The sequence below is a fragment of the Rhincodon typus genome, chromosome 5 (assembly GCF_021869965.1).
Source record: "Rhincodon typus isolate 14 chromosome 5, sRhiTyp1.1, whole genome shotgun sequence".
NCBI lineage: Eukaryota > Metazoa > Chordata > Chondrichthyes > Orectolobiformes > Rhincodontidae > Rhincodon > Rhincodon typus.
Genome location: NC_063336.1, coordinates 67,675,435 through 67,689,238, shown reverse-complemented (window position 1 = coordinate 67,689,238; position 13,804 = coordinate 67,675,435). Strand labels below are relative to the sequence as shown.

General features: G+C 38.2%; 1 protein-coding gene across 1 annotated transcript; it reads left to right on the top strand.

Annotated features, from left to right (window-relative positions):
• Window positions 1-5,887: 5,887 nt before the first annotated feature.
• On the top strand, window positions 5,888-10,214 carry LOC109930867 (runt-related transcription factor 2-like; the record flags this gene model as incomplete). The annotated part of the gene is made up of 1 exon (XM_048597051.1): window positions 5,888-10,214. A coding segment is annotated over one exon (483 nt), but the record flags the coding sequence as incomplete, so codon positions are not given.
• Window positions 10,215-13,804: the final 3,590 nt, after the last annotated feature.

Genomic DNA, 13,804 nt, shown 5'->3' with positions numbered 1-13,804 from the left:
GCTTTCTCTTATTGCTTAGCAAGATGGAATATCAAAATGAGTAACATTTAAAAACAGAGGGTAAGAATTCATAGTAAGTTCAGAGAACTTACTTGTTATTTACCAGGACACCATCGCCTGTTTTAAATTTATCTATTAAACTTCATCTTCTATCACTCCAAAATATAAATACAAATAAATTTGAATGCCCAAATGTAATTACCTGTGAACGTAAGATTTTTGAATTCTGATCACTTTTAATTATACGAACTGTAAGATAAAATACACAAATTGATTGTATCCTAGAGATGTTCCACTTCAGGTTTTGGCAAAATAAATAATTGATAGAAGCTATTTTAATGGACCAGTCATGTAATTAAGTCTTGAACCGTCCCACCTGTTTCAACATGAAAAATTACGTTATATGCCTCAAGCAGACAAACTGACTGGGCGAAAGATTATTGATTCTGAATAGGAATCTGAAGAGCGCAGCTGCTATTTTTAGGAGGAAGGTTTTGTTTTAATGTATTTTTCTTGTTGAACCACAAGCAATTAGTGGTTTTTAATTTTTTTAAAGCAGAGTATGGATTGAAAGGAAAAGAGGATTTGTCCTTTTTTATTTTGCTAATTTAAGGCATTGAACCACATCTAAGGGCTTTGGCTCATTAAAAATTTCATGGAAACAGTTCAATGAAAGCGTTTCCATATGTCTTTCCGATTCATGCTATTCTCTCAGAAGGGGTCCCGACTCACGCACTCACTGGAAGCATTTTAGGGAACAAATCTGCACAATAGGTCCTGGGCAATGATCTGCTGGTCATGTGTCACAACTTGTGTGGGCTTCTTAAACACATAGCATTTTTACCTTTGGATTTTAAAGACTCTGTTTTCAAATTACTGCATAGAATTTTATTATGGTTTCTGTAGTGTGGCCCGTTTACCTGTATTATGTATTTCATAGAAGAGAAATATCATGGGAACGTAGATGATGTTAAGTATAACCCTGTGGGTTGAAATTGAGCCAAAAAGACCAGGAAGATCTCAAATTCAGTTTCTGATATGTGAACTTAGCTGCCTTTCAGATCGTATCATCTCATTAGCAATGATTTGCACCTATTTAACATCTTGAAAACAGTAAAGTATCTCAAAGCACTCCTTGGAAATATTATCCATTACGATTCTATACCAAGCTAAATAAGGATATTAGGACAGGTAACCAAAAGTTTGGTCAAAAATTTAGGTTTTAAGGAGTATCTCTGAGCAGTAGGTGGTATGATTGTGATGCTAGACCAATGTCATCAGCAAGGCTGATCTGGTTTTGATGGCTGGTAGTTTGTCAGTCAAGGGAATGATTGGACAGGGTAAGTATTCAGCTGCTCCTCCATTAGTTAAGCAAGAAGTTCTACATTTAGGAAAAACATATGATGGACTTCCAGTGGTTATGCAAAAAATATTCATACATCCAGGGAGAATTCATCATGCTCCTGCTGGACTCATTCACAAAACCTATAATTATTTATTTCACCAACAGCATGCAGTGATCCCTTTAAAGACTCATGTTTAGGCTGCACTACGTTTAGTGTCAATCTCACAAGGTTGTATTTCATCATCACGTTGGAGTTGTATAACCAGTAGAATCAGCTTTGCATGTTAAAAGCAGGCTCCTAACTCAACCAGGCGGCCTTTCAGGCAGCCAGTTCCACTGATGGTTAGGAACAGTGGCAGCAGGAGGCACAAAGGGATGGTTGTTGTTTCATGCATTTGGTACAGTTCAATTCCTGCCAAGCTAAGGCTGTGAAATTAGGGCCACTGTCAGTTTACATGTAAAGACTGAACATATGGAACAAGGTTCCCTGGTACTATTGTCCCTTCTCCCCACCCCCATGAACCTGCAGCCCTGCATTTATCAGTCTATTCAGAAAAAGGGGATTGAAAGAAAGGGTTACATCAAAGGAAATGATTAATTATTGTAATTTGTAAAACAAAATGAAATAGGATGCCATAGCAAAATGAAGCACCTTCTAAACACACAACAGCAACTGCATAATAAAACTGTAGAACAAGATAATTGGACAAAGAACAGGCTAAATCATATCCTCTTGTAGAATAGTACATGTAAACAATGACAAATACTTACAGCTGTAAGTCTTTGTCTCAGACTTTAAAAGGGAACGACTATTCCTATAGTTTATGTCTTTGTACCTTGGGTAAAGAGGAAATTGCCCTATTAGCTGTAAAGACTTGTGATGGAAACAGGCCAAAACGATTTGCAATGCTGGTAGTTTTGGTGTGTCTAGGATTGTGAGATGCAAGCGATAGGCTGAGGTAATAGTATGTTTGGTTGCTAAACGCTAAGAGCTAGATATTTTAATCAGTAACATTTCTGAAGCCAGCACTATGGAAACTGAAGACCTTCAGAATGGTACACATAACCCCTGGCAAGCCCCAAACGGTGCCCAGTGCAAGGCACAATGTCAGCTTGAGAATACTGGGCATGTACTGGGTGCATACCAAATGTCCATTTTGTGATAAAAACTGAAAGACTGCGGATGCTGTAAATCAGGAACACAAACAGAAGTTGCTCAAAAAGCTCAGCAGGCCTGGCAGCATCTGTGAAGAGAAATAAGAGTTAACGTTTCAGGTCTTTCATCATCACACTAGAATCGTATAACCATCAGAATCAGCTTTGCATGTTAAAAGTTCCCATCCCTCCAAAAGCCACCAAAAATCACAGTGGTCACTACCAAACTTTATATGACATTAAACATAATTTCATGGTTTGAATGACTTTTTTTTTAATTGTACATGAGTTACAGTTGCTGGCATCTACTTCTGGCAGTTGTTGGCTTACAGAGACAGGATGTGGGAGGGAAGTGTCTAAGCATGACTGGCCACACCCTATACCCCCTAAGTAAAAGAATGCTGAGAGTGGGCATACCAGACATACTGTAGAAAGGATTGCATTCCTTACCTAAGATATCTGCTGTTGTTTAGGCACAAACTAACAAGTAATAATGCATTCCATTCAGTTTTATGTGCAGACTTCCTTTAAAGTTGGTTCAGGAATGTGTTTTAAATCATATATATTAATTACAGGATAAAAACAACTGTACTCCCTCCAGGAAAAATATGGTTGAAAATAGTTCTAAGATGTTTACCTAACTTCTGTTTAACTAGAACTGTGGGGACCACATACACAACAAGCTTTGTACTTACATTGTTAGCCTACAGCTAAGGTACAGTAGGCTCTCATTAGAAAATGTCTGATATGTTGATACGTAACACATGTTATTTATAGCTCCCACTCCAACTGAATATGCACACATTGGGCTCTCTGTATATTGCTCATTGTATCACACTACTCACTATGGCCCCTCAAAGAATGCTTCATAAATAGAACAACATTGTTTTTCTTTGAAATTTTGTGTATTATTTTATAGATTCAGAATCAACAGCTTGTGATTTCTGAAAACTTCATATAATTTTAAAGAACAACGATATAAATCTCAACAGTAAACGTAACATAGATGTAAGAATGAAAATAGAAAGGTTAGGTCAGCACATTGGATTAATTTTTGCCAGGAGACAATATAAAGGAGAGGAAACTAGTGTTTTTTTTCTATAAAAATAAAACTTCTTTTGTTTTTACAAAAGGCTTCAGTATTACATAAAGAACATTCATGAATGCTCTTGGAATTCAATCAAACATACTCCCTTTGGGTCTCTTAATACTGCTCAAGAATCTGAGTCTCATTAATTGCCAATGTTCTAAATTTGCCAGCGATTTGTGTGACTGTTAAGTAGCTCTCAGCTTTCTGTTGCTGTTGATGGCCTCTTCTAATAATTCACAGTTCCTACTAGTTCTTATTTGTGCATCCTCTTTTGTTTAAAAAAAATCAACATTAATTCCAGAAGTGATTGAGGAGCCAGTATTTTCTTTCACTCTTGCTGCCTGTGAGGGAGAACAGTGAGAAATACATAGTGATCAGATTTAGAGTAATCAAAACCTGAACATATTTTGAAAAAATGCCTGAGGAGGTTTTAGAATGATAATTGATACCTTGAAGGACCAATCACAATAGTCTGGAACATCATATGATAACATCTCCCTGAATATGTCCAACCGTAATTGGCAAATCTAAATCATTTAAAAGATATCATCAGCAATGGAGCTACTGGGACCAAAAATGTAGTGACAAATCCCTGACAGAGATCGAGTAGGGTGAGAGGAAAGGTACAGGTCCACTGCTTATCCAATCCGATGTGATACATGTTTGCAGGGTGAAGTGCAACATTTCACACAGACATCTCCCCCACCTCCTCCACCCCCAGCCTGCAGGTCCAATTTATATTTGAAAAGAAAGATAAACCAAAAAGCACATCATTTGAACTACTTTTAGGAAATTGGCAGGACAAAGTGACAATCAATAGAAAATCAAAACTGTCAAGCAATACTGGGACCTCAGGTCACTGTAGAATTATAGTAGTCCCAATAAAGTCATGGGCTGACTCTAGGTCTACTCTGACCAACGGCTAAAATGCTATGGCATCTGTCCAATTTGTTGATGCTAGTATACTTTTACCAAAGGTACAATCTGTTTCCAACATGGAATCATAACATCTGCAATAAACACGTGTATAAGAATTTAAATATACAAACATACAGTGCAACAAGCATAATTCACAGAGGGTCAATGCAATTTTGATGGGCCAAATGGCCTCTTTCTGCAGTATGATTCTATGAATCTATGTGTTAATCTCAAGTTTGAATAATACCATAAATTGTGAGGGTGAAGTTTGGTCACCATATAATCTCAATCTGGATACCAATCTAAAATTTCTGCTTTGAATATCAATCCTTTTCTGCTTAACATCTTACTAATGTTTTTTTAATATATATCATGGAGATTGTAGGAGAGATTTTACTCCATCTTGGGTCCTTTTCATTTATCACCCAAGGTGCTATGGTAGATGTGCTAACAACCAATGCATTTTATTCCCACATAACAATGTCTACACTGAAGCATTTGTAAGATTGCTGCAATCATTGTTACCTGAGGGTAATGCAGTTGATTTGCAGAAAGTAACATACGCTGGAATTATGTGCCTTCCCCGTGAAGAGTTTGGTAGTGGGGTGTGCGGTGCCAGGGCTATGTAATTGGGAGGGACAGTGGTGGTGGATTGTATTGACACAGTGGCAAGTAGGTAGCTCACCATGACAAGTTAACCTTGCCGTATTTGCTTTTGCGGGCCTTGGGGGGTTATGGGAAGGGTGGAGGAGGTGGTTGTTGCCCCTTAGAGACACCGAACACTGGGAAGGCGGTGGTTTGGATGAAAGTGTGCCCAACTAAGTTCTCAGGAAGATGCATTAATGGTAACAGCCACTACCTCACCAGTGTTGCTGCACAGTACGTAAGAGCTACTAGCTTTTGAGCACCTGGCAGGTGAGACATTTGCCCTTGGGGGTCCTTGATCCCCAGGGAAGGTTTGCTGTTGGCCTGTTAATGCTTGATTGATGCAAGATGTTGTGGGCATTCCTGAAACCAGGCAATGTGGGGTTCTTGCCAGCTCACTGGCTGGCATGTGAGATGCCACCTCATGTTTCCAATCATAAATATGAACATTTCAAATTTTTAATTTCTCATTAAGTGATTTCATGACCACAGTAAACCCCATGATTAGGTAAAATATGTTGTGCATTATTCTGAGGTAACACAGCACACAGAAAGGCAACACCACAGTAATTTAAGAAAGATGAAAGTGACGGTGTTAAATTTGATTGTGATTAGTCGCATTGATTAAGTCATAATGTTTAGATATGAATTAGAATATATCCATAAAATATCTAATACAGAATGTGAATGTTTCCTTGAATGATTTGCGAGACATAATATGATTTTTCTCTTTTCCAGGTGCTACAGATCTTGGTCCCTTCTCCGACCCACGGCAATTTGGTCTTTCATCCCTCACAGAGAGCCGTTTCTCAAATCCTCGAATGCACTACCCAGCTGCCTTCACCTATACACCAACTCCAGTTACAACTGGGATGTCTTTGGGTATGTCTGCAGCTACACATTATCACACCTACCTACCACCGCCCTATCCTGGCTCATCCCCAAACCAAAGTGGACCCTTCCAGACCAGCAGTGCACCTTATCTCTACTATGGCACCTCTTCTGGATCGTATCAGTTCTCCATGGTGGCAGGGGGAGAACGCTCACCCTCCAGAATGCTGCCACCATGCACCAGTGCATCAACTGGTAGTACACTCCTTAATCCCAACCTGCCCAATCAAAATGATGGTGTCGATGCTGATGCTAGCCATAGTAATTCTCCCACTGTGTTGACTTCCACTGGGAGAATTGATGAGTCTGTCTGGAGACCCTATTGACTCTGAATACATATGAATACATAACAACTGAATACATAACAAGTCATCATTTAAATAGTGCCTATTATGCAGTTTTTAACTGGAAGAACATCTTATCATAATAAGACTATTGAGTGAAAGAACTAATGCAGTATTTGAGGACGTTTCTGTACTGTGCAAGATATGCACATCACATTGCTTTTTTTTATAAGTTCTTGAGTGAATTTATCTTGTCCAAATATATGAAGAACTTCGAGCTACTCAGCAAAACCATTTTGTTTTAGAAAGATGTGCTTTCCCAGAACTGAAAGTGTACAAATTGCAGTAATTTATAAACAATTATTCAAACAATATTGAAAACAGCAAGAAAAGTGGCTAAAAACAAGAAGAAAACAAGGACTCTAAGCTTAAGAAGATGAAAAGTCCTCCAATAAATGGTTATCCACTTTACCGTTTTTAAAAAATTGTCTATGAGGGAACATAGTTGACCGTTAGAATAGTTGTATCAGAAATGTACATGTATGCACTCAGTTGTAACTGTGCAGGGGGGCAGAATTTTTCTTTATAGATTTCTTGACATATCACCTTTAAGTGTTAATGGAAATAAATTGTTTTCGAAGTGCCGTTTATCCAAGAATGCCTGGTAATTGAATGTTTACTGCAGATTTCAAAAGGACTGTCTGTTTTTGCATTCTTTAAATGCTTTTGTGTATCTTTCAAACAAAATTGCTTTCCAGTTTAAAACGAGGTAAATGTCATCTGGCTTGGAGCAATCGCACTCAACTTCAACGTCATTAATGTTTCTATTGAAAATTGTTTACTCAATAATTGAATGACTTCATAGTGATATAGCGACGTTAAGATAGTAATGTCTACTGCAGCATTATTACAGTTCAGTACTTTTAGCTGTCTAAATCTCTGAAAAAGGTGGCAGATATTAATATAGTTGTGATCTACTCAAATGGGCTACTTTAATTATATGGGAAAATATATAGCTGACCCAGTGATATCAACAAAGGAAGAAAATGTTCCATGTTTCAAGCAGATGTGCTTAATCAAAAAAATGCTGTTGTCAAAGAAAATGCTGCAACAAGTACTTCATGTGATTTGATACTCCATTATCTTTAAAGAAGCAAATTCTGTGGCTACCGCTGAGTAGTTAATGTAGTTTTCAGTCATAGCAGCATTAACTAGATTCACGTGAGCAGGAGCTAGTGGGGATTCAGTTGATTCATCATTTTACTGAAATTTAGTTGGCATTTATCCGTCTGCTAGGAAACCTGCAGTTGTATCTGTCTTTTAAAAAAATTAGAGAAGTAACATTATGCAAAATCAGCTTGTCTTGAAGTACAAATAAAATGACAGAGCTAAGTAGTGTTTACGCTTCATAATTACTTCCTTGAGATCCACTCTAAGCAGGTACTAAAGGAATTGAAGTTCTTTCTTTCTTTAATATCATGTCCAACTCTCAGTCTTGTGAGACCTTGTATTGGTTCAGTCTTTATTAAGGCAAATGGAGATGTGACATTCGTAAAGAATCTGCCATGTATCAAAGTAACCAAGATACTTGAGATGTTAGTCTTGAAATCTGATAAATACAATACTTGGGAAGATTACACTTGGAAATGTGTATCTAACTATAATTTAAAAGCACAAAATTCATGAGAGATACATGAATGCAATATCTACGTATCCTAATGTTTCTTTAAATTTCATTTGATTGGTTCTAGTCTAAAACTTAGACTTTACTATTTTATGTATTAAATAAAGTCAAATATTTTTCAATATTTAGATATAGTACTTTTTTTTACTGCAAATTTCTCTTGTGTGAAGCATGCTTCTGTGGACCCAAGGTTCAATATGGCCAATTTACATTAAAGCTGGACAACTTTATTGATATTATTTATTGCAAGTGGTAGCTTGAAGCAAACCACCAGTCTACATTTATATATCTGTACAGGTAATGAGTTCAGGAGTTTTCAACAGAACTTGAGAAAGCAGGTGTCAGGTTACACAACTCAAGGTCGAGCTAGACAAGTCTTACTGCCGGTGCAAGCTGTTACCTATTTAATAAGAGGTACTTTATTTGTTTAATGTAATTTTTATTGCTAAGGTTGGGCTTTCAAAGATTTAAATATGATTTTTTATATAAAGTGATTTTTTTAAAAAAGTACATTTTGTTAAGATGTGATATTTGTAGGGCTGCAGGCAGCAATTTTGGAACCAAATTTAAGATTTTGTACAGTCAAAAGCACTTCGCATCACATCTAGCATCCACCAAGTTAATTCCCTATGGCAAAGGTTTTAATAATCACAATACATTTTGGATATCAAACAAAGTGTATTCATCGCTTTCCCATTAGGAACAGGTTTTCTACTGCAGATGTAAACATCCTTTGGGGTTTCCAATAAACTTAGTTTTCTATGGCACTGACTGATAACTCAAACTATCATTTATAGTGCAGTTACATGATGCCTTAGACGTTTTACTAATAAATCTGGTGTTAATGGGGATGCTCTTCAATAGACTTTACAGTACATTGAGATATCTTAATGTAATGGTAGTACATAATCTGAGGTGTCATATCCTAGCAAAAAAAGGAATTTAGTTTCCAATCACTCCAACTGCACTCTGTAATGACAACCAACATTGCATGTTTATGTTTGAAATGTTAAACTTAAATATGGCCCAGATTGTTCATCAATAATAAATTGATTCCTTCAATGATGAGATGTGATTCTGCAGAGATCCTTGGGATAGCGCTGAATATCGGAGTTGTTATTTCTCCATTTTCCTTTCTCCAATTTCACTGAATTATTTCACTGAATATTGTGCAGGTGTGAATTCTGTCAGATGCAAATCAAAAACTCTTAGCAGTGAAAATCAGAATTATAAAGCCATCTCTAATTTTGTGTTGTTCACGAGAATCTGTTTTCCTTCAGACCTTGGGTACTAGGATTTTTGCTAAGGAAGCAGAAGCACTGATTCTAGCTGTAAGTCAAAATTTTTGCTGAACATAGCTTATGTAAATAATTGATGAATGCAATTTTGTCAAAAGGAATACATGAAACTTTTGAGTTTTTTTTAGCTGACAGTCATTCTGCTGATGTAACATGCCAATACTAGTGGCATATAGGCTTTGTCTGTTTACTGCTAAGAGAAAATGTTTGTATTTTCTTCTAGTCACTGTCATGTTAAAATGTGCACATGACTGTTTAGCATTATGAAAGTAATCTCTCAAAATTGAAGTAGTGGAAAACATCACTTTATCCTGTTACAGGAATTTATGACGTACAATGAAAGGGATCAGTAATTTTTTCACCAATAAACATTGAACAAGATCTAGGGAAGTCTCATCCATCCCTAATTTGATACACATTACCTTCAATCCTGAATTCTCTTTACAAACACAAAAAGACTTCTTTTATCATAATTTCAGCAGTTTACAATACAGTTCATATTTTGTACTCTTTATTTGTAGTCATGAAATGGAAATCCTAGCTTTCTAACGTAATTACTACATAGATAGTTGAGCTCCGTGGAAAAAACATACATTTTAATTATTCATTTTTTGTGTATGTAGAACAGACAACATTCTGCAGTTTTAATTTCATGGGTATACTTACACTTCTGCCTTTTTATTCTGTGATTTATGTTTTTATTTTTTGTATAAATACAAGCTTTTTATTGCTGTTACTCAATAATTGCTTTGCACTGAATATACTGTACAAACGCATTGTGTTTCAGGCCATTGCCATCATTGATTATGAATCACTTTGCTACGTCTTAAAAGGGAATAATGCTAAGATAATGATTTTTGTGTCACTAAATTGCAAAATTCCTTGTCTGACATATTGTCATGATTGTAACATTGATTTAAATTTGAATTTCATTTTCAATAAAATGGCATTTTCTATGAATGTTTTGTCTATTTTGAATCATTTTAAGATACTTCAAAGGATGTACAGCTATAGCTATGGAATTTTCTCTGGTTCTTATGATTGATACTGAGAAAATCCCCTTGAAATGTTATTATGATTCTGATTTAGGTGTCTGAATCATCAAGTGAATCATAGTATAACAGACTAATACTTAAGGAGTTACAATCCTGCATTCACAATTTCTGTGACCTTTCTTAAAATGGACACAAGTTCCAGGGTATGAGGGGTGATTCTGCTTTCCCAATGCGTAGAACCTGCACAAAGGTAATACTGGGCAGAGATAGAATTACAATCAACTTCATGATCTGTGAAGGTTAGAGGTTTGGCCACCCAGTGGATAACAAAAACTGCAGATACCATTCCTTTGTATAGCAGAAGACAGCACTATGTTTATCGTAGCAGACAGGACAAGGCAATGGAAAAAATAGGGGTTTTGTGGCTGAACTCGAATACACAGATCCAAGGGGAGCAAATCAGTGGATAACAAGGACTGAGTGTACAACAATAGGTCCAATTCTTTGACATAGACATTTTGCATGCTTAGCTGTTGGCTTTCAGCACGTGATTATGGAATCACCCTTCCATTCTTGTAATCTTATTCTTTTGATAAAATGCTAGGAAATTGTGAAAACAGTCACTAAGTCAGGCATTGCATATTTGGTGCAGTGTTATCCAATGATGAATTATAATAAACACGATCAAATAGGTTTGAATTTTGCATTGGGTGTAACGTACCAGTGCCAGAGACAAAAGCAGGAGTTCACCCTGCTCCAGTAGACGTTGTGTCCATGATATTTAATTTTTCATACAACAGCCATTTTATTGTCCCTACTAGGGCCACTGTCTAATTGAGGACTGTTGCTCACCCCAAAAGCAGTCAGACCAGTCAAAGAATAGATATCATAGCCTTCACACTGTTACTACTAAAAGTAGCCAGGATTGAGGTTCCATTCTCAAGGAAAATTGTCCTCAGGTGGGATAAGAGTGGTCATTCAGCCAATATTGCCTTGCCTAGGCCAGGTCATGGAATGCTCATTGAGAAGGAGGCCTTAGAGAAAATTACTGGACAATTTCCTCATATGGCAGTGGGCTGTTCACTGTGGGCAAAATGCTTGTGGGAGAGCAGGGCAAGAGGTGGTCCCCACTTAGTCAATTAATTGCTTCAGTTCTGAGCAGCCATACTGCATTGTTCCTGCTCTGACAATATATTATAGTGGAATTTTGGGCTCCCAATCTGATTCGTTCCTGCACCATATCACTAGCCCTCTGGCCTTCCAGCCTGGCTTCAAAGGGTTGGGAAAATTCACCCACAGAATCTTACAGCACTGAAGGTGACCATTTGACATATCACTCTCAGTCTGTCTCTTAGCAAGAACTCTCCACATTTAGTCCCATATGTTTCTCAAGTACACTGTCCAGTTGCTTTTGGAAGGTTTTTATGGAATCTAATTCCAACATTCTCTCAAATAGTGCATTCTTAACACTCCATGAAAAGAAATTCCTCGTAATTTCCCTTTTAGCTCTTTATTTAATTATTTAAAGTCTTTAACTTCAGGAAAAATGCTAGTGTAAATATTTGTCCCATTTACTCAACAAAACCCCTAATAATTTTGAATGTCACTCTTAGGTTTCCAGGAATTCCTGGACTAAATTAATTGATTTCCAATCCAGAGAAGTGTGAGATAATGCATTTGGGGTGGAAAAACAATGCAAGGAATACAAAGACACCTTAAGTGCAGGATTGTAGTAACTCCTGAAGTATTTATCTCATACTATTATTCACTTGATGACTCAGGCACCTAAATCAGGAAGTTTAAGATTCTCCAAACTCCCAACATAACTGAACTCTGTCATCCTTTATATTACCTTGGTAAATATGCTCTGTACCTTCTCAAGAACCTTACTATCCTTCCTGCAATATGTCACATCTCCAGGATGCAACAGCACTTGTGAAATGCTGACATCTGCAAACCAGAAGGACAAGGACAGTAAGTATGTACAAATGCCACCACCTGTAAGTTCCCCTGCTGGTCACACACAATCCTGACTTCAAACTATACCACCCTTTCTTCACAGTTGCTGTGTCAAAATTGCATCTGGAACAGCGTGCTGGGTACATCCATGAATCAATAAACCACAGTGGTTTGAGAAGGCAGCTCACCTCCTCTCTGGGACATTTAGGGATGGGCAATAAATGCTAACCTAGTCAGGAACACTCAGATTTCAAGGTCAGGCAGCATCTGTGAAGAGAAATCAGAATTAACATTTCAAGTCTGGTGACCCTTCCTCAGAACTGATTGTAGCTAGGAAAATGTTGGCTTATATGCAGCAGATAGGATGGGGGAGGGAGTAAGGAGTAAACGAACGGTGGGAATAGAGCCCAAAGAGACAGAAAAACTGTTGGACAGACAAAGGAGTTGATAATTATCTGGCCAGGAGAGTGATTAGTTGTTAATGGAGACTGTTAGTGGCTAACAATAGGTAGTGTGTAATGGCAGGCTATGTGATAACAAGGCCTGGTGTGTGGGGTAGAGGGTTAGGACATAGGAGAGTTTAGGCCCTAAAATTATTGAATTTGATATTAAGTCCAGAGGGCTGAAGGGTCCCCAAGCGGAAAATAACGTGTTGTTCTTCCAGCTTGCGCTGAGCTTTGCTGGAACACTGCAGCAAGCCTGAGACAGAGATGTTGGCCAGGGAACAGGGTGGTGTGTTAAAGTGGCAGGCAACAGGTAGCTCAGGGTCTTTTTTGCGAGCAGAATGTAAATGTTCCACAAAGCGGTCACCCAGTCTACACTTTGTTTCCCCACTGTAGAGGAGACCACATTGTGAGCAGCGAATGCAATAGACTAGATGTGGGAAGTGAAGGTAAAGTGCTGTTTCACCTGGAAGGTAAGTTTGGTCCCTTGGATACTGAAGAGGGAGGTAAATGGGCAGGTGTTACACTTTCGGCAGTTGCAGGGGAAGGTGCCATGGGGATGTGGGAGGTGTGTTGGGAGTGAATGAAGAGTGAACCAGGGTGTATCCCGGAGGGAACAGTCCCTTCATAAGTCGGATAAGGAAGGGGAGAGGAATATGGGTCTGGTGGTGGCGTATCGTTGAAGGTGGCAGAAATGGTGGCTAGCGATCTTCTGGATGTGGATGTTAGTGGGATGGTAGGTAAGGACGGGGGAATCCTATTGCTATTGCGGGAGGGAAAAGAGGGGCTAAGGGTGAAAGCATGGGAAATGGTTCGGGCCTGTCTGAGGGCCCTGTCACCATGGTGCTGGGGAATCCTCAGTTGAGGAAGAAGGTGGACATTTTGGAGGCTCCCTTGTCGAAGTTAGCCTCATTTGAACATATGCAATGGAGACAGAGGAACTGGGAGAATGGAACAAGAAAGAGGGTGCAAGGATGTAGAGTCAAGACAGCTGTGGGAGTAGGTGGGAGTGGCCAGTCTACCCTGAGATATGGAAACAGAGATGTCAAGGAAGGGAAGGGAGGAGTCAGAGATAGGCCAGGTGAAAGTGAGAGCGA